At 38.9% G+C, this 19,918-nt stretch overlaps 1 protein-coding gene across 4 annotated transcripts in view; it reads right to left on the bottom strand.

Moving 5' to 3' along the window:
• The window catches only part of SLC4A10 (solute carrier family 4 member 10), a 300,201-nt gene that overhangs the window by 82,745 nt on the left and 197,538 nt on the right, over positions 1-19,918 (bottom strand). For all 4 annotated transcript variants that reach the window (XM_089660029.1, XM_089660009.1, XM_089660018.1 and 1 more), the window contains exon 6: positions 17,014-17,202. In XM_089660029.1, coding sequence (XP_089516155.1) covers positions 17,014-17,202 — 189 coding nt within the window. The remainder of the gene's footprint in view (positions 1-17,013; positions 17,203-19,918) is intronic.

The following is a 19,918-nucleotide window of genomic DNA, read 5'->3' as shown; positions in this document are numbered from 1 at the left end:
CTTGCAATGGCAAGTGGTTATTGGTCATCGTGGCCACGTAATGCATGCTAACCATTGAGAATCTCTTCTAAGCCTTCTTCTAGCCTTTAATTACACTCTAATTACCTTTAATTACCCTTTACATGTAAAAGGAGGTGAAATAAGATAAAGCCACATACATGACTTGAAAATGGGCCTAAAATACTATAGGAGGTAGAGTGTCTAAATGCATAAACACAATTTTGCAACTTTGACAGTAAAACCGTACATAGCATCACAGCTACTTTGTGTATCCAGATAGATTATATTGGGCTTCCTTTTGGTGGCAAATGGTAACAGATATCTCCCGATTTTTTTTCATTATTATTAAGGGAAAACTGGCCCAAAATAGTAAAAAAAAATATATTTTTTAATTTAACTGTATATTTCTTGCTACTGCCATAACCTACCACCAAAGAACAACAACAAAATAAATTCTCCTGCTTCTGACGATCGCAGAGATGTTATTTGTTGTTTGTACCCATAGTAAGGTCCAGAAACAATGGTGCGCAATTTGCTTTTTTTATCCTACCTAAAACCTACTGACACTAACTGACACTGATACTACTTTGTGTACTTATGATAGTGCTTTTTTTTTTTTTAATTCTGCCCAAAACTTACTAATAATGACCTTCGGCCCTGACCTTTAACCTTTGCTTGACCCTAACACTAACCGTGGCACTGACCTAGATCTAAACACTGATTTAGGTATTTTTTCTTTTTTTCTTTTTAATTTTAACTACACACTTCTGTTTACATTCTCCCTGCATGAGAGATCAAAAAAATGTTTCTCTTCCCCATTCAGAGAGAAAAAACACAGGGGCGAGCTGCGCAGTGACTGGTCACTGTGATAGGCAATTAGAGGCATCACAGCAATCAGGTGACCCAAAACTGGGAGTCCCAGGTCCCGATTGTTAGTACGCTGTGTGGCACACTCCCAGCACAAACACCAAAAAAGCCCAGTTCTATAGGGCCACATATATGCTTACCATTGGCATGAAGGGGTTAAGTTATCAAAGTCATGAGAAATACACCAGATTTATAAGGTCACCCTTTTATAACTTTGTAATAGCCTTCTATGGTACATAAAATAAATAAAACTGCGATGGACATTCCAATATGTAAGCTTCAGAGCCCAACACCAGGCTTGGGGCTTTCCTCTCCTTCACTGAAACACCCTGCACCCATTAAAAATAACTTTATACTTACATTTTTTCCAGAGGTTTACAGTGTGCTCCAGCCCAGACATCACTGGTCCTCTTCACCTTCTTCTTCCTCCAGTTGGTAGGAGGATCCTAAATACTGCAGAGAATGGTGCCACATAATCAGAGGGTACAGCACTTTGCAGCATTCTCCCATAGGACCAGGGTGGGGTGGGGGGAGCCTTGATCTCCTTGGCTCAACAGAAGTGAGTTGAATGATGCTGGATGTCATTAAACCCAGATGGGGGTGGTGCTGGATCAGTGCTAAGGTGATTTGGCAGAAGACAGCACCGGAAAAAGGGTGACTATATAGCCAGAGATTTAATTTTTTTTCTTACAAGTGGCTGGTGAGTGACCCATTTTATTCTTTGACCAAGATAAACCTTGGCTTTTTTACTCATTCACACCAGGTGTACTGAGTCCCAATAGAAGATAAGGCAAAAAGCTGTGTTCTCTATGAGGGTATTTCACACTACTGCACTACAGTACTTTTTCAGCACAGTAGGTTGTGACAAACATCCACACAACAACATCAATGTGTGAATAGAACAGAATAGAATGTTACTTATGATATTTGAAATAAATTTCTAACAAAAAGAAAAAACATTGTCATTTGATTGGAACAACATGCTCATGTGAATGAGTCCTAAAAAAGCCATCACAAACCTCTGTATCTTCAGGCACTGTGGAGTAATTACTTCTCAAAGTTAGCAGAAAAATTTTACTTTTTGCTTTTATTTTCTATTTCTCTTAGCTGTCCACTCTTCTCCCTTCTCCCAGCAGTGAGTTGGCATCCTGCCAATCTTCTAATCTCCAATAAAAACACAGAGCAGGTACACAGTATGAGGGGAAAGCAGAAATTGAACTTGAACTAATTCATGCATTCCATTTGAGCTTTGAGAATGAATTACTCCACAGTGCAACAGCTACAACGTTTAGTGAGGGTTTGTTTATCTACAACCCGATTCCAAAAAAGTTGGGGCACTGTAAAATTTACATATAAGCAGAATACAATAATTTGCAAATCTCATAAACCTATATTTTATTCACAACGGCATACAGAAAACATTTCAAATGTTTAAACTGAGAAAATGTACCATTTTAAGAAAAAAATAGGTAATTTTGAAATGAATGGCAGCAGCATGTCTCACAAAATTAGAACAGGGCCACAAAAAAGCTGACAAAGTAAGTGATACTAACAGGGAACAGCTGGAAGAACATTTTGTAACTAATTGAGGTAACTGGCATCAGGTCAGTAACATGACTGGGCATAAAAAGAGAATCTTAGAGAGTCAGAGTGTCTCAGAAGTAAAGATGAGCAGAGGTTCATTTGGTGCACTCTTCACAGAACGTCTCTAAATCTTTAAGGTTTCTTGGTTGTTGCTTGGAAGCTCAAAGTTTCAGCTCTCTCCATATATTTTCTATAGGATTAAGGTCTGGAGACTGACTAGGCCACTCCATGACCTTAATGTGCTTCTTCTTGAGCCACTCCTCAGTTGCCTTGGTGGTATGTTTTGGGTCATTGTCATGCTGGAAAACCCATCCACAACCCATATTCAGTGTTCTGACTGAGGGAAGAAGGTTCTCATCTAAGATCTTACATACATGGCCCCGTCCATTGGCCACTCAATGCAGCAAAGTCAGCTTGTACCTATAGCAGAGAAACAACCCCAAAACATAATGTTTCCACCTCTGTGCTTGACTGTAGAGATGGTGTTCTTAGGGTCATAGTCAACATTTTTCTTCCTTCAAACACAGCGAGTCGAGTGAATGCAAAAAAGCTTAATTTTGGTCTCATCTGACCACAGCACTTTCTCCCAATCTTTCTCTTTAGATGTTCATTGGCAAACTTCAGATGGGCCTGTACATGTGCCTTCTTGAGAAGGGGGACCTTGCAGGCGCTGCAGGATTTTAATCCACGGTGGTGTATTATGTTACCAATGGTTTGTTTGATGACTGTGGTCCCAACTGCCTTGAGATCATTCACAAGCTCCTCCTGTGTAGTTCTGGGCTGATCCCTTACTTTTCTCATGATCATCCTTACCCCATGAGGCGAAATCTTGCATGGAGCTCCAGACTGAGAGGGATTGATGGTTATATTGTATTTTTTCCATTTGTGAAAAATCACTCCAACAGTTGTCTCCTTCTCACCAAGCTTCTTGCTGATGGTCTTGTAGCCCATTCCAACCTTGTGCAGGTCTACAATCTTGTCCCTGACATCCTTTGACAGCTCTTTGGTGGTGGTGAGGTTTGAATGGAAGAAAGATTCAGTAGACAGGTGTCTTTTATACCCATAACCAGTTGTTGTTAGGAGCACCTTCTTAAATTGACAGGACTAATCTGTGTACCACATGAGCACATATCCAGTCTGCGGGAGCCAGAAATATTGTTGGTTGGTAGGGGATCAAATACATATTTTACTCACTGAACTGCAACTCAATTTATACCATTTGTATCTTGTGTTTTTTCTGGATGTTTGGTTGAAATTCTGTACACTTATGATAAAAAATTATAGACCCTTAATTTCTTTGTAAGTGGGCAAACTTACAAAATCTGCAGGGGATCAAATAATTATTCTCGCCATTGTAAATCTGCCTCTTTATATTAAAGGGATCCTGTTGCCAGACCATTTATTGTAACAAAAAAAAACATAAGATTATATGTGAATAAGCATTAAATGTATTTTATTCATGATATTTACCTGCAAAAGCTTCCCCTTGCGTAGTCATCCAAAAGCCCTGAGACTGCTTCTGGGAGCCGTCATCTTGGATGTAATGCTAGCAGCCCCCAGCAGACTCAGACATGTCATTCAAACAAAGGAGGAGGACAACAGACATAGGCGTTGATTTACATAAACGAGAGAGTGGAAAATCTGGTGCAGCTGTGCATGGTAGCCAATCAGCTGCTAACTTCAGCTTGTTCAATAAAGCATTGACAAAATAACCTGGGAGCTGACTGGTTTCTGTGCAGAACTGCACCAGATTTTGCACTTTCCCATTTTAGTAAACCAACCCCATAGTATTCTCCATCCCTCCTACCCCATCAAATGCATAAACGATTATTTTGACAGGCTAGATGGAGTCGGTAGAGAGAGTAATTAGACACTCCTAGAAGAAGTGAAGGCTATGACATGCAAGGAGGGTTAAAGCTGTACTAGTGAACTGACTATCCAATAAGCAATTCAATTTTTTAAGTTCAGAGGCACATTGCAAGTGAATAGAACATATTCAACATTGAGATACTCAATTTTTTTGTGCTTTTACCTGCATTTTTAAATTTTTAAATTGGTGACAGGGTCTCTTTAAATAGCACATTATATAAAGTTGGGGGGATTGAAAAACTTTTGTTCTGAGGGAATATAAAACCAAATGACCCTTTCATGTTAGGGACAATTTCTGTGGCCTAAAGAAAGTCTACCATGAAATTTGTTCAAAGGTGCCACAGTTATTGTGAGCTTGGTGAGAGAACGGTGTTCATCCAGGTCTTGGTTTATTTTCACACACCTTTCAGCATTATCTTCCTTTGCAGCCCTTGGCATTCGGTGACTTGACATCTCACAAGCTAAAAGGAAGTCAGTCCTGGAAGAATTCCTCCTTCTATACACTGGATCACAGGTCTGAACAAGTAGTAGGTAGCTTTAAAATGTCTACCCTGTATTACTGGCAATGACTCCTACTAAGATTGATGTCTGAATGGTGAAGTTTATCCATTCAGGGCCACCAGGTCAATATATCATGTTAGTACTGGCCCAGGGAGCAGTTGCCTCTCTGCCTGCCATAAGAACCCTACCCTGTATAAGGTAACGGGACCAATGAATATAGGAAATGAATGCTAAGGAAACGAATTCCAAAAACGAAATGGTTCATCAAAACAAATGTGACAAAACGAAATCCTTAAATGAATGAATGCATCCAAAACGAAACAAAAATTTCTGGCGTGCACAACTAATACTAGTAATAGTTAATCCAAAAGGCCAAGAGTTTTGAGAAACCCACAGTAACCAGAAGTCATACACTTTTCTGATTGCTCCAAAAAGAGAAATCTGATTTTGGCTAGGTTCACATCTATGCAGGTTGTAGTTGATACATCTTTCTGAAGCATTTTAACACACATTTTTTATACGTTTTTTATTTTTTTATGCATTTTGCTTTTTTTTGGCTAATAGGAAAGTATGACAGTTCTATTCATGCAGTGTGACTTTGATGCAACTTTGATACGACTTTACACTCTCTGGCACTCAAGTAGCATCAAAGTTGCACTAAATTTGCATCAAAGTAGTGCAGGAACCTTTATGTGTCCAAAAAAAAGCCGGACAAAAATTGTACAGCCAAACTAGCGGATTTTTTAGGCATAGTGAGAGACCAAGCTATCATGTTAAAACATAACAATTTATTAAACATAAAAAAATCACAAACAGAATAAAACAAGAAATGCAAAACCTCCTAACAAAAAGGGGGAAATAGTACCTGACATAGCCCTTTACTTATTAAGTAGTACATATCACCTAGTGGACAAACTGTTCTTCCAAAAAAGTATGACTTTAGGATAAGAGTCTGGGCCCCCCAGACTAGCTATCACTGGCTGCTGCTTCCTAATGTAAGTGCAATGATTGTCTGCATATTACACACATATGTTATTTTGCTTTATGTAATTGATTATGTACATACTTTTTGCTTTTTTGTATTTTATATATAGTAGTACTGCTTCCCTTTATGCAGGAGTCACGGTCCTGAAGAAGACACATGCACAGGTGAAATGCGTTGACCGTTTCTTATCCTAGAGCTATTTCTTGTTTTATTTTGTTTGTGATATTATTTTATGTTTAATATATTGTTATGTTTTAGCATGATAGTTTGGTCTCTCACTGTGCCTAAAAAATCCATTAGTTTGACTGTACAATTTTTGTCTGGCATTTTTTTCTATATTTTTGGGAGGTGGCACCAGGAAGCTTAGATTTATTTTGTTTATGTGTCCAAACTTGCATCTTATGGTTAAATGTTAGGGCTAGGGTTACATGTTAGAGCTAGGGTTAAGGGCTAGGGTTAGGTTTAAATGTTAGGGTAAGGGTTATATGTTAGGGCTAGGGTTAAGGGCTAGGGTTAGGGTTAAATGCTAGGGTTAGGGGATAGGGTTAGGGTTAAGGCCTAGCGTTACGGTTAAATGTTAGGGGGGGGTTAAGGGTAGTCCTTAACCAAAACATTTAACCCTAACCCTAGCCCCTAACACTCGCCCTTAACCCTAAACCTAACATGCGACTTTGGACACATAAAAGTTCTTGCACTACTGTTATACGACTTTGATGCTACTTGAGTGCCAGAGACTGTAAAGTTGCATCAAAGTTGCAAAACGTGAACAGAATTATCATACTTTCCTATCAGCATTTTTGATGCGGATCCATTGAAGTAACACAAAACGCAATTTGTTGCACCCCCTGAATGCACAGAAGTGAACTACAGTAGATCCAAAGGAAACCATGTTAAATGGACTGTAGTGCGTTTCTGCAAACTGGAAAACACACTGAAATCCGCATAAGTGTGAACCTAGGGTAGATCATTGTATTTATCGCCTCATCAAAACCATTTGAACTACCTTATCTAATAACTTGACTGGCTAGCAGAACCAAGGTTTAGGCTGACCAATATTTATAATAATACATAAAACATGTTTGAAGAGAAAAATCACACAGTGAAAAATAGAATAGCTGGACTTTGTTAGGCTGGTTATATTGTAGGCTGATAACTGTAGAAGGCCATGGCTCAAAAGCTACACATAAATTGAAACAATTGGAGCATATTTTCACTGTGCATATATATATATATTTTAAGCATGTTGTCGAATGGTACCATAACAGAAAAATATGTACATGGCAGATAGTACAGCAAGCATCAAAAATCATCCCTCCACAGTCTATTTCCTTCTTCAGATGTGGCCCTTCTCTTTTATTTACTTGACACTACACTAGAATGACAACTATATGCATAGAAAGAAACATATACTTTTGTTGTTTCAAGAAGCACACAGAAAAAATCATAACAAGCAAACATTCATAAATCAAGTAAATAGTTATCAGGCTCAATGTCATACAATAGATGCCCATTACACTCAAGAGACTCTTTGTCTGCGATATACACATTAGTCATATCACTTTAGGGATGAGGAGCATAATTTCACTGCAAACCAGAAAAATAGACAAATGTCACAGGAATCAATCTGAGTAATATTCCACAAGAAGCAATCTGAGTAATATGACCGACACAATGTCAACTACATGGTATTTCCCAAATTTTAGTTGGCCTTAAACTATCATAACATTCTTTGATGTAACTTCAAACCACCTCTAAAAGCTGTGCCAAAAAACAGTAAGCAGAGGTCAAAGGACTAGTTGCCAGTATTACTTGTGGTCTCCCTGTAGCTAATGTCTCTAATGTGTAGCTAATTTGATCGGCTGTGCAGTTTTTAATTTTTTTGCGCTATAAACAAAAAAAGACCTTCAATTTTGAAACAATATTTTTGACCTTTTTGCTATTAAACATGTAAAATAATTGATTTATGTGAAAGTTATAGCGTTTACAAATGGCGGTTTCAATACTGGAACTTTTTTTTTATTTTCTAGTAATGGTGGAGACTGCGGGACTGGGGCGGGCATTCTGACACTGACTGACTTGGTGTCACTGACATCCCCAGTGACACCAATAGAGTGATCAGTGCTAATAAAAAGCACTGACACTGTACTAATGGCACTGGGCAGGAAGGGGTTAACATCTGGGGCGATCAAAGGGTTAACTGTGTGCTGTTTCACTATGGGGGCTGTGCGTGTGCTTTACTGTATGCTCACTGCTTTGTATGGCTTTGCTATGCAGAGCCATACAAAGCAGTGTGCAGGAGCTGACAGGGGAGACCTGTGTTGGTTATACACAGGTCTCTCCCCCGTTGGAGATATTTGGTGATCACCGGGTGCCAGCAAGTAATCACCGGCCGGGACCCGTTGATTGACAGCCAAGGCCGTGAATGACACATGCGTCCCCTACCCGGAACTGCAAAATCACATATGTATACATGATTTTGCGCACCTCTGCCGCCTTGTAGCAATATTTCTGCTATATGTCAGCAACGAACCGGCATTACTAATATACCATGCCTTAATCTGAACTGTGTATCTGAGTGAAGTTGGCCATCTAGATGGAGGAGAAGAACAGTGCTTTCTGCTATCATAGCTTCCCTCCAAAGACTAGTGATACGAAAATGAATGGTTGGGAGTTGTGATCAAAAGAGGAGATAAAGGAAGCACAGTTCCATAGAATGGATGATGTATATACAGGGAGATTATTGCACTTCAGGTCAGCCTCGTATAGATTCCTGTCCCCCAAGGAAAACAGAGAGCAGATCAGTAGTGGCCCCACCAAATCTCATGAGACTAGTAGAAACAAGCAAGGCTCATGAGACTAGTAGAAACAAGCAAGACTCATGGGACTAGTAGAAACAAGACTAGTAGAACTGCCAGAGCACACTGTTCCGACCACTGAAGAAGCACACAGGTTTCTTCACATGTGAGTGAGCTTAATAAAGCATTGCTGTTTTTTATTCACACTGGTCTGGCTCCCTGCTGTTTTTCCTTTACATGCATTTGAGAGATTCCCCTGATCTTCAGTGAGGAGCTGCTTGGGCCTGTGTGTCCTAGGCATTCATGTTGATCCAATTATCCAACAATATACATCTATGGACTCATTGGATTTATATACATCTTACTGTCATTTTGAGCGCTGATACTGCTTGTATTATTTTACAAGATTGCCTGCTGCATCTTCCTGCTGTCAGCTGCTCCTGTTTCCTGGTGTCCTCCCAGTGAAGTATCGACTACTACCAGTGCAGATTACTGGACTGATCACTCATAGCTCGCCATGCTCTTGTGGTTACTGTTCCACTATCAGTGGCCCCTGAGCTGGATCTGTACGAGAAGCCATTCTCTTCACATCAGGCTCACTAACCAGATATATGACAGCTAAGAAGTTGAAGGCACAGAAAGCGCACTACTAATTTTCAGGTGGAATTTATGACAAGAGGTAGATTTTTTAGGGTGCTGTTTAGGCTAAAAAAAAAACTATTTTAGATATTCTCTTTAAGATAGCAAATTCTCTATAAAACAGCAAATCTTAATTTTGGAGCTCAGGTCCAGTTTTATTCTACTGTTAAAATTTATATTCATTCATGTACACTATGGAGTCAAAGATGGAGCAGAATATAATACAATCGAGCACAGAGATGGTAATTTTCTCTTTATCTGAAGAATGCCATGAGCACAGTTCATAGTAGATACTGAATACAGGGGCACAGCTCTTTTGGTTTTATACCGCAAGTACTCTACTAGACTGCTAAAACATACTATTGGAGTGTCTTAGAGAGGAGACCAGATGAACAGCATAGAGGATGCCTGCCAGAGCAAAGGAAAAGGTAAATATTACAGCTGATTCCTCTGCTTTTGGACTTATCAAGCACTTAACCTTCGTAGTACAGGGACCCAACAGCAAGGGTGTTTTGGGTAATACCTGGAGCTCAGCTTTAAGATTATATCCTCTTGCCTTCCCCTCTTTCTTGCCTCCAAATTACAGTAGACAAAGCTTTCTCTTAGACCATCGTTTTCAATTAATAATGATACCAAAGAACCCAAAGAAAAGAAAGGTGGCCAGTCCACAGACTAGGCTGAAAGGTCAAGCTAACAGTAAGCACTTAGTACTGTTCCTAAAGAGATCCTGTAGTGTCACTTAAAGTTTAGATCCAGCAGTTCCTTGCAATAGATCAAAGAATATGCTCACCTCTCCGGCAGCCTCTGTCTCCTTCCCTTCTTCTGATTCCTTCCCTACCATTACAGCAGGGAAACCTTATAAAGCCTCTTTAGCATTCTTCTCACCTATCGCAAGCTGGTTCCTTAGGTCTGTGCTGAGTCCTGCAGTGATGTACAGGGTCAAAGCAAAAAATCAGAGTGCAGAGGGAGACCCAGGCATCCAACACTACCAAATGTGTTGAATACCAAAGAGTCTTTACCAGGTTGCAGCACTGGTAGCAGAAGAGAGTATACTGTACGCTGTTTTCCTTTTCAGGGGATTGTTGGATTTAAAAATGAATATACTCCTAACAAATCCTTTATTGGACAGCTCTGTCTGGGTTTTTTTTTATTTAGTAAGCCTAAAGGTAGCCTCTGCTGTGCTTTCTCATTAGATAATCCACAGCGCTCTGGAAACCCTTTGTCATGTATTAAATGTCTATTTGTAAAACACAAAAAACATAAAACATCAGTTTAAAATGTTTACACTTAAAACAATGTATAACTGTCTGCATATCTACTAAAAAGTATAAAACAGCATAGACTCTGCATTCTGTCTTCGAAGAACATCCCACAATAACTACAGCATGTCATTGGATCAAAACAGATGCATTACTAATGCATTTCCTAATACATGAAGACAACAAATGCGAAAACTTGACCCAGGCAATAGATTCTGAATGTGTCCAGTACTAATCAGGAAATGTTATTTTCCATGTTCTTTCCACTTATAAATTCCCGCTATATTTTTCTCTTTTTAATGACTCATTATCTTTCTTTAGCTTTAGCACATTAGCTCTCTGCCCTAAGAGAGAACAGCCCACTGTCTATCATTATAATGGTGTGATTTAACATGATGACCTGCAGATAAGTGCTATGTGCAGCTTCCCTGCTGCTAATCTCCTCAGTAGATGTCATCTTAGTCATTTTATTATATGTAATGATCAGCCAGTAGAAGAATTCTACAATGTTCTAGAATGTATTAATATTTTAAAACTAGATTCTAAAATACATATACTATATATATATATATATACAGTATATCCAAAGCAATAATCTAAAGGTGGGATGAAAAGCCTTGTGCAATGTAATTAACTTTAGCAGTTAAAGAAACCTTGTCACCTGACAATTCATTTTAACAATAATCTTCCCAGAAAATGATATAAGATTTTATCATATTTGTTATTTTATAAATAGACCCCATGCCCTGAAGGAAAATTACCATTTAGTGACACCCAATAAATTCTCTCCAACACTGCTGCTACTTAAAGAAAATAAACACCTCAATACACTAAATTTGAATTAAATTACACATTTAAGGCAGAACTGTGATTTGAACTCATTCAATACTCATAATATAAAGTCCACAAAAATAAAGTCTACACAAATAGAAGTGACTCCAGTGGGCCCCAAGGAAAGATTGGTTTTAATGGCATTTTCCTTTAAGGACAGTGGGCGGAGTCATGTACTATAAACAGAGACGCAATCACACTAAAAAAACGGTATAACACTATCTGAGTTTTTCCTTTTTTTCCATATTCTAATGCCTTAAAGGGGAAGAAGTGGTGGAAGACTGTGGATAATGCGGGAACACTTCCGTATGAAAAGCCTTCCGTGGCGATCATTAAATGAATTATCCTGAAGAAGTCAGATTTGTAAGCATGTTGAAAGGCACTTTGCAAGTCAATATAAATAGTTTTTGGAAGTAACACTTTAAAATACTTAATTTTTCTGTACTTTCACCTGAAATTTTTTAATTTGGTGACCAGGTCTTTAAATGGTACTTTTGTAAATCTCTACATCAGAACTAAAATAAGGACAGACATTTGAGGAAGAATGAAGAACAGAGGGATTTAAACAGTCCTCAAAAATCTAAAAATGTATCTGGTATATATATATATATATATATATATATATATATATATATATACAATTATGTAAATTGAATCTGTTGTTCACAATAATTCACATCTTTAGCTTTAGATTTATAAATCCATTCTGAGAAACTGACTGCACAATAGTAATGACTGACATAAATAAGGTGCATGTCTGCACTTCTCTCAAATGGATAACGCGCCAACAGAAAGATTATGGATGAAATGTGATCATGGGGCCCTGGTCTACCAGTAACCATCTAAAAACTTGAAATGTTTTGTGAGCAACAGATATCAAAACAATTGTTGCGATAAATATGCACATAAAGTACATCACTCCTTCAATGTTCTTAGAGCCTTAGTTCACATCCAAATGTGGGGGAGGTGTACCCCCGCACAAAATGAGTTCACTGAAATGTTTATCAAATGCCCACTCTCAACTGTGATGTGAGCTTTAAACCCGACTGCATAAAATCCTCATTATACAATATGAAATGAAAAATGTACTTAAAATATGGTCAGTCTAATGATTCTTAAAGTGGAACTTCATCCTCTCAGTCAACACTATTTGAATCCTTATGCCGCTAGCATTAGCAAATAGATAGGAAAGTATATCATAGTTACTTGTTTTCAACTTTTTTTTTACATTTCTTCAGTTACTTCCTGGTTTCCATGCCTAGGCAAATGATGTCATACATCCCAGGAGTCTTCAGGAGGGGGTTTTCTCAGCAAAGACCACCCTTCTGCCTGCATGTCTGAGCTAAGGGCAGATGGATCCCAGGAAGTACATGCTAAATGTATAATCTGCCCTGACTCAAGATGGCCACGACCAAAAATGCTAGGGGGGGGGATATTACTCAAAGTGATTTCTTAGCAAAATAAAGCATGGAGACATGGATGGATGGAGGGGTTTGCTTTGAATATTACAATTTAATTAAATAGAGTTTTTGGTTTGTGGTGCTCGGGTACAGTGAAGTTTCACTTTAAGCTGTCCATACACTGAGCAAATTTCAGCTAGTTCCTAATCAACTTGCTGAAATTCACTCTGTGGGTGATCCTGTCAACACCACCCACCCGACATCTTTTAAGTGAAAAATCGAAGGAGTCAGGCAGAAAATTGTCAGGCAAACAGTGATTACATGCAATCAAATGCAGCCGCTGCTCAGATATTCTGACAGCTGCCAGTGCCATCTGTCAAAATATAATAGCCATCATGGCAGATTCATCCATCTACACTGTTCGGTGTGGATGGAGAAATCTGTCAGATTTTTTTCAGTCTGCAAAAAAATCTTTTAATTTGTGTCCAGCTTTACTTGCTATCTGTATGACTCTTTTTTATGGAAAATTAAAAACAAAAACATATCCTTACAATGTTTCCTCCACTGAGGTCCACCATTAGTGCAGGAGCACTAGAATAGGCTGCAAACTCTAAAATTGAAGAAGAATTTTCCCTGCAACAAACATAACTTTGGCAGCTAAGGTCCAGCTGTGGAAACAATGTCGATGTGTGGCACGTTTATTGGGCTGGAGCACCAGTAACGATAGCAGGATATTCTTCCTTTGTTTGGGGGGCAGATGAAAATTGAAAACTTAGTCTGTAGCATCAACAGCAGGGGTTTTGTAGTCATTGGTCATCCAAGACTGAATTTACAAATGCTGTGACTGTAGAGCATGGCTACTGTGAGAAAAGGCCTCTAGATAGTGTTTTGTGTTCCAAAATCTCCATGTGCAGAACCTCTGCCGCTCATTTTCAGCTTTCCTGACATTTTAATAACAGGTGCTGCCTAAATTTGAAATGTGACTACACCGGCAACAGTAAAATCAGTCTGTATATGCCGTAAAGCATGCTTGTTATATTCACTATGGAACTTAAGAGGTTAAACCTATGCATTATGTAAAAAGGCTTTCTGATCCTGTCGTCTCTGATTCTCCCCCTCTTCCACAGTCCGCAATCCATGTGATCAGCACAGGGCCAGTAAGCACTGTCCAGACAGAGGGTCAGGGGTCATGCAGTTTAATAGGACAGTTAGATGATTCTCCCCTTCTTCCACAGTCCTCAATCCATCTGCTGATAGTACAGAGCTCTAGGAGTCACTTTGTACGTGCTCAGTTTGGTGTGTATTGCTAGAGAGTTATTTGGGTTTTTTTGGGAGGGTGCATGTGATCGGCACAGTGCGAGTAAGCACTGTCCAAACAGAGGGTCAGGGGTCATGTAGTTTAATAGGACAGTCAGACAAGAATGAAAACTCCTCCTACAAGCTTTACCTGTGCTCAGCTGGACACTGATAGAAGTCACAAGACTGCTATATACTGCTGATGAGAAAAGGTATTTAGCAGTTTATATTTACTAAAATAGTTGCATTTCCATGTTCTACTGTAGGAGACCAGATACAGTGAATGCAGGGTCCTGGGGTTAGCAATACTTTAATGGCTGCTATCGCAATAAGGTTAACATTTGGTGTTTTGATGCACACTACTTTACCACAAAAGTATGCAGTGATTTGCTAAAAACAAAAAGGGCAGCTTTTTCTGTGTCAGCATCAAATGTGAGCTGCTGACCCTGAAATTGAAAAAAGAGCCCCCCCCCCCAAAAAAAAACACTTTTCAAAAAATTAAGCCCTATGACACTAGATCCCAACCCATTTTTTTTAAACCAACCAGAAAATAAAAAAAGAAAATAGATAAACATGAAATAAAAGGAAACTGAAAAAAACAAACAAAAAGAACCCACAACATCAACAACAACACAGGGGTGGAGTACGCAAAGGCAAGAAGTCAACCATACAATAATTTAGCACAATATAGCACATTGTAGCTCCATATACAACCTAACTCTTCCTTCACAGACTGTCGGCTCTCTCTAAACTGCTCTAACATACACTGACAAACGGCTGCTGGGAAGCCACCGTAGGGAGGGCCGGCACATAACTATTATTGGCCTTTGTAACCTGGGTGACTACAGCTCAAAGGTCAGGCAGTGCATCATGGTTACAAAATTTGGCCTGGTGAATTTCAACAATTACTGGAACTGCAAATTTTGTCCGGCTATCCTGTACTCTGGCTGCCTTTAGGCGATCCCTGAAAACTCATCTCTTCGGTGAAGCCTATCATGCCTCAGAATAGACATTTATCAATTCCATCAGCTCATCCCCCACAGTTAGAACTTTGTTTACCACTTGACTCACCCTATTAGATTGTAAACTCTTATTATCCTCTTAATCCTCTTGCTTTGATTGTATTGTAGCTGTACTGTCTCGCTTTATATTGTAAAGCTCTGCGCAAACTGTTAGTGCTATATAAGTCCTCTATAATATTAATAATAATAATTTTGAACATACTAGATCCCATGAGACTGCAAACCCATGGAACTGGTGAACCCAAACCTAATCCCTAGTAGTGAAACAAACACTGTCATTCAAACCACAGAAACAGGAAGATTTACCTGCAATGAATTTCTGGTGAATGTCAGATTAAATTCTTTATAAATATGTCCCATTGAATAACTATTCTCCCCTTCCCCTTGCCTAGTACTAGGCTATATACATCCACAGGAATTGTATTATACAATGTGCCCAAGCACAGAAAAGTGATGAGAACTCCAAATTCAAGGCAGATTTATATTCTAGTTTCATATACTTAAGCAGAAGGCACAAAGAGATGAACTCTTCATTGGAGGCAATGGAGAATGTGACATATAAGTGTGGGAGGGCCTTTCAAGAAAAGGAGATACCAAAAGGCCACAGTACAAAGCCTGCAAACAGATTACCCATGTGCCTTGTTAGGAGTGCTAAGGGTGGGCATACAGAGCTAAAAATGAACTTTTCATTATAAGTATACTTTTAGTACAGCTATCCTTAAAATGTGGTTCCCCCCTTCCCTAGAAAGTCCATATGGGTGGCAAACAGCCCTTTCATAGAAACTCTCCCAGGCCAGGCCACACATATGTAGTGGATGCCCAATTGATGGCCTTCCCGTACGAATGACTAGGGAATCTACTGCACATATACGGCCTGGCTGGTCGTTTCAGTGAAGAAACTGTATGGCAAGGATAACTATACTAAATATTCATTTATACTTTAAGCCTGCTATTTTATGAGTGAAGCTAAACATACCACATTCTTCAGATTGCCCGAAACACAGTGGGGTTCCTTGTCTAAAGACAAATAGACTGCTCATTTTGCAAAGGCAATTGCACTGTGAAAGGGGATTTTCCCAAGGACTTAGTGAATGTAATGAAATGTCACTTTGCAAAGAGCACCCAATCACGTACAAGGAATAAAAACACAGCATTTTTGCTTACACGTGGCTGGATGATGGATGTCAGCAGATCTTCAACTCATTCACTTTGAGGAAAATTCCCTTGCACAATTAACAGTCTCTTTGACTTTAGTAAATACTGTAACTGTACTGTACACTATTGAACTTATAATCAGGTTAGGGTGTTTTGAGTTGGGCTGGAAGAAATGGTACAAAATAGTCTGGAATAACTCAGAATTTCAAAAAGAAATTGAAAAACATAAAAGAAACTCATGAGAGTAATGCAGAAACAATTGTTGACTCCTTTCTAAAAGTAATAGTTGACTGGCTTTCTCAGGTTTAAATACTTTAAAGGGACCACACTACAAAAACTACTGTTGAGACTGCTGTTACCTGTAAAAGAAGGCAGTTTTAACAATAATGATTTGCAATAGGGTAGCTTTAAGACCCTATGCTGCATAGTCAACAGTGGAGCTGATCTTCTTCATTACAGGTTTCCAGTAAAGTATGATGTTGAGCAGAAATTAGAAACAATTTATATATGACTTTTCATGCATATTACAGACTTATTGTCTATGAGCAAACCATATCTCAAGGATTGAAGGAACCCACAGGAGTGTGCATATATCATCCATGGGAGAAACAGAGATAATTAAATACAACTATGAGTGCGAATAACACAAAGCAATAATTCACAGGTACAAAAACTGAACAGGTTGAACATAGACTTCCAAAGGTTTCGTAGCATAGTGCACATAACAAAACTAACAAAACCATGATGTACAATATTTCTACCCATAGAAATAAAATATATTGATTCAGTGAAGGAAAACTAAGAACTTACCATTTTTGTCCATAGAATGAGGCTCTGACTGTTTCTTGCCAATATCAGCAAATGAGCGCACAATTGGTATTCGATTGCTTAATTTCTTTTGGTTTTGATGATGGTGTTGTTTCAGGAGAGCCTCGTGAACTCTATGACGGACATCCTCACTTAGTTGGCCTGAAGCTACTTGTTGATCCAGAATCATATCTAAAGCAAAGAAAAAAAAGCTGGGTGTTTAAAATGCAGACTGCTAATTTTTTGAGTTTCTCATTTTTTGTTGGGGAAATTTACAGTTACTTTCTATTGTACCTCAGTGGACAGTGCATAAAATGCTCCCAGATGGGGACAAAGACAGTGCTAAAAACCTGACAGAGGTTTCAAAGCGAACCTGTGACTAGGCTATCCACACTATGGTATTACTTATTCTGAACAAGCAGTAGGAACGCTTTAAAACCAGCCCCATTCACCTACATAGCCATAAGCATTGTGGAGAAAATAATCTTTAAAGCTGAGTTCAGTTTTTTTGGGATACAGCACCAAACACATTAGGTTTCACATTACCTACAGGCTGCTGTTTCTGTTGAAAATCACCCCTGTAGTGTCTCCTTTACACTGCCAGATACTGCCCTGGTTGGCTGTCTTCTGGAACTGCGACAGTTAACAGCAGCAGCTGCTACAGTTTTGCACCTCACTTTCCTCCTTTAACCCTCTCTGCCATTCATTTGTTCATATTACTAATCTCACACAACAAGTACGTGAGCTTCTTTAAGCTAGAATTGCATGTCTTGTACCCAAAGGCTTTATTGGCCTCATCTAAAACACACTTGAACAACAAATGCTTGCCCATCGGTTGTGGATCAGAGTCTACAATATGATTCATTCTGTTACACAAATTAACTTGCAGAAAAATCCGGGGAAAGCCCCTCTCCATAGACTGCTTAAAGATGTCCCACGCTGATATCGCACTTGGATTGTTTTTTTTGTTTTTTTTATGGCAACCAAGCAGACCATAGCATATGCATGAAAGTCCCCTTCCCTTCAGTTTGAGGAGGCTAAATCCAGAATTCAAGGTTTCTTTACCAAGGAAAAATTACCGGTGATATTGGAGGACAAACATGATAAGTTTCTTACAATATGACAACCCTGGCGTGACTATCAACCGATCTTCAGCTTCACTACACGGCTGCCCCACCTTTGACCTGCACAGTTGTGCCCCCACCACCTGCCCCTTTAGGGACGGAAATGAGACCAACTCTCCCTGACAGTGAACCCACCCTTTTCCCCTTCCTCCCCTTTTTCCTTCCCCTAATTAATTCTTTCTCTATCTGTCATTTTTCTCTCCCCTTTGAAGACACAAGGGAATTTTGCCTTCTTTTATCCTCAGCTGGACATCGTTCCCCGAAATATTATAATGAGTGGGTGTCTTTTACCCAGATCTCCATGGCCCTAGCTTTTCAATATATGGAATTACGCCCCTTTTTTTTTTTCTTTCTCTGTCATGAACAGCATCTTAAGTTATACGATACTCTGCGAGGTTTATACTGATGTTTGGTCGGAAGGTCACACTAGTTAAGGAAGTACTATGTTTTTGTCAATTGCCATAAACGACACTGTTCTAGGTTACTAAGCAGACCCCTGCAAGGGTCAACGATTGCGTTGATATACTGGATATACCTTTTTCTACTGAATTACACAGTGTATACCATGTCCTTATGTGCTTTGTTCACTTTTCTCAATAAAGCTCTTTTGGTACCAGAAAAACAAATGCTTCTGCATATTTTTCAAGCGATGCCACTTAAAAGTCTATGGGGCAAAAAACGTGATTCTGCTCCTGCACTGCATAGTAAGTGTGGAAAAATGCACAAAAAAAACTCTAAATGGCCTGGATTTGTTCATGCTATGTGTGGATGGGTGCTTTGTTGGTATCTTTAAGAACTTTTGAGAAAAAATTATTTCACAGTAAAATAATCTAGACAGGTCAGGGGTGGCTTGTTTAAAAGTTATTTTCAGGGTTCTTGCATACGAACACCAAAGCACCACATTTTTAGAGGTTCAGGTATTGATCTGAATGCAGCCTATTGCTTTCAATGTACACACAGGAAAGTAATTGCCAGTAAAGTAGACCTCCATAAGGCCTCTTGCACACTGCTGCCTGAATATGCTACGTTTTCAAGCATGCAGGCATTTTTAGGCTTGGTTCACACCCATGCTTTTTGCTTTTGATGTTTTTTAAATGCTTTTTGCATTGTGCTTTGTTTTTTGCCACTTTTTTACTGTGTTTTGCATTTTTTTAGTCTTCTTTTTTTCCTTTAAAGGGTACTTGTTTTGTTTCTGGGCAGAAAAAAAAATGTGAAAAAACGCAGTAAAAAACGCACTACATGAATACTTCTTTTTGCATTTAAAAAAGTCCCTGACCCTTTCCAAAAACACAGCAGATCAAAAAGCACAGAAGTACACATGTCCTATAAGAAACCATGTTAAATGGACTGTAGTGCGTTGCTGCACAAAGCAAAAAGCACTAAAAAAAGCATTGGTGTGAACCAGGCCTTACAGATCTAAATGCAGCCTGTTGTTTTCAGGTGTGTAAACATGTACAGCGTATTGATCAGTTAAAAAAAAAAAAAATACAGATATCTGAGTTGCCAGTCAGTATTTTTGGATGTATACTCGCAAATACACACAAATTCAAGCAACTATGAAACTCCCTGCCTGTGTGTGCATACCCTAAAAATACAAGCAATCCTTGTGTTTTTTCAGCCAGGAATGTTTAGTGCTTTTATATCAGTACAGTGTGCAAAAGGCCTTGGATCAGCAAAAAACCCTCAAAAAATCTGGGTTACTAGGTAATACTTTACGCACATATGCATCAATACAGGTTAAAATGCGTAAATTCCACCCCGTAAACTCTGGGAGCTAAAACAAT

Source organism: Staurois parvus, unplaced genomic scaffold (genome assembly GCF_062004578.1).
Source record: "Staurois parvus isolate SC_StPar_1 unplaced genomic scaffold, SC_StPar_1.0 ptg000031l, whole genome shotgun sequence".
Classification (NCBI taxonomy): Eukaryota; Metazoa; Chordata; class Amphibia; order Anura; family Ranidae; genus Staurois; species Staurois parvus.
The sequence above is the reverse complement of the archived record's forward strand: the minus strand, read 5'-3'. Positions and strand labels throughout refer to the sequence as shown.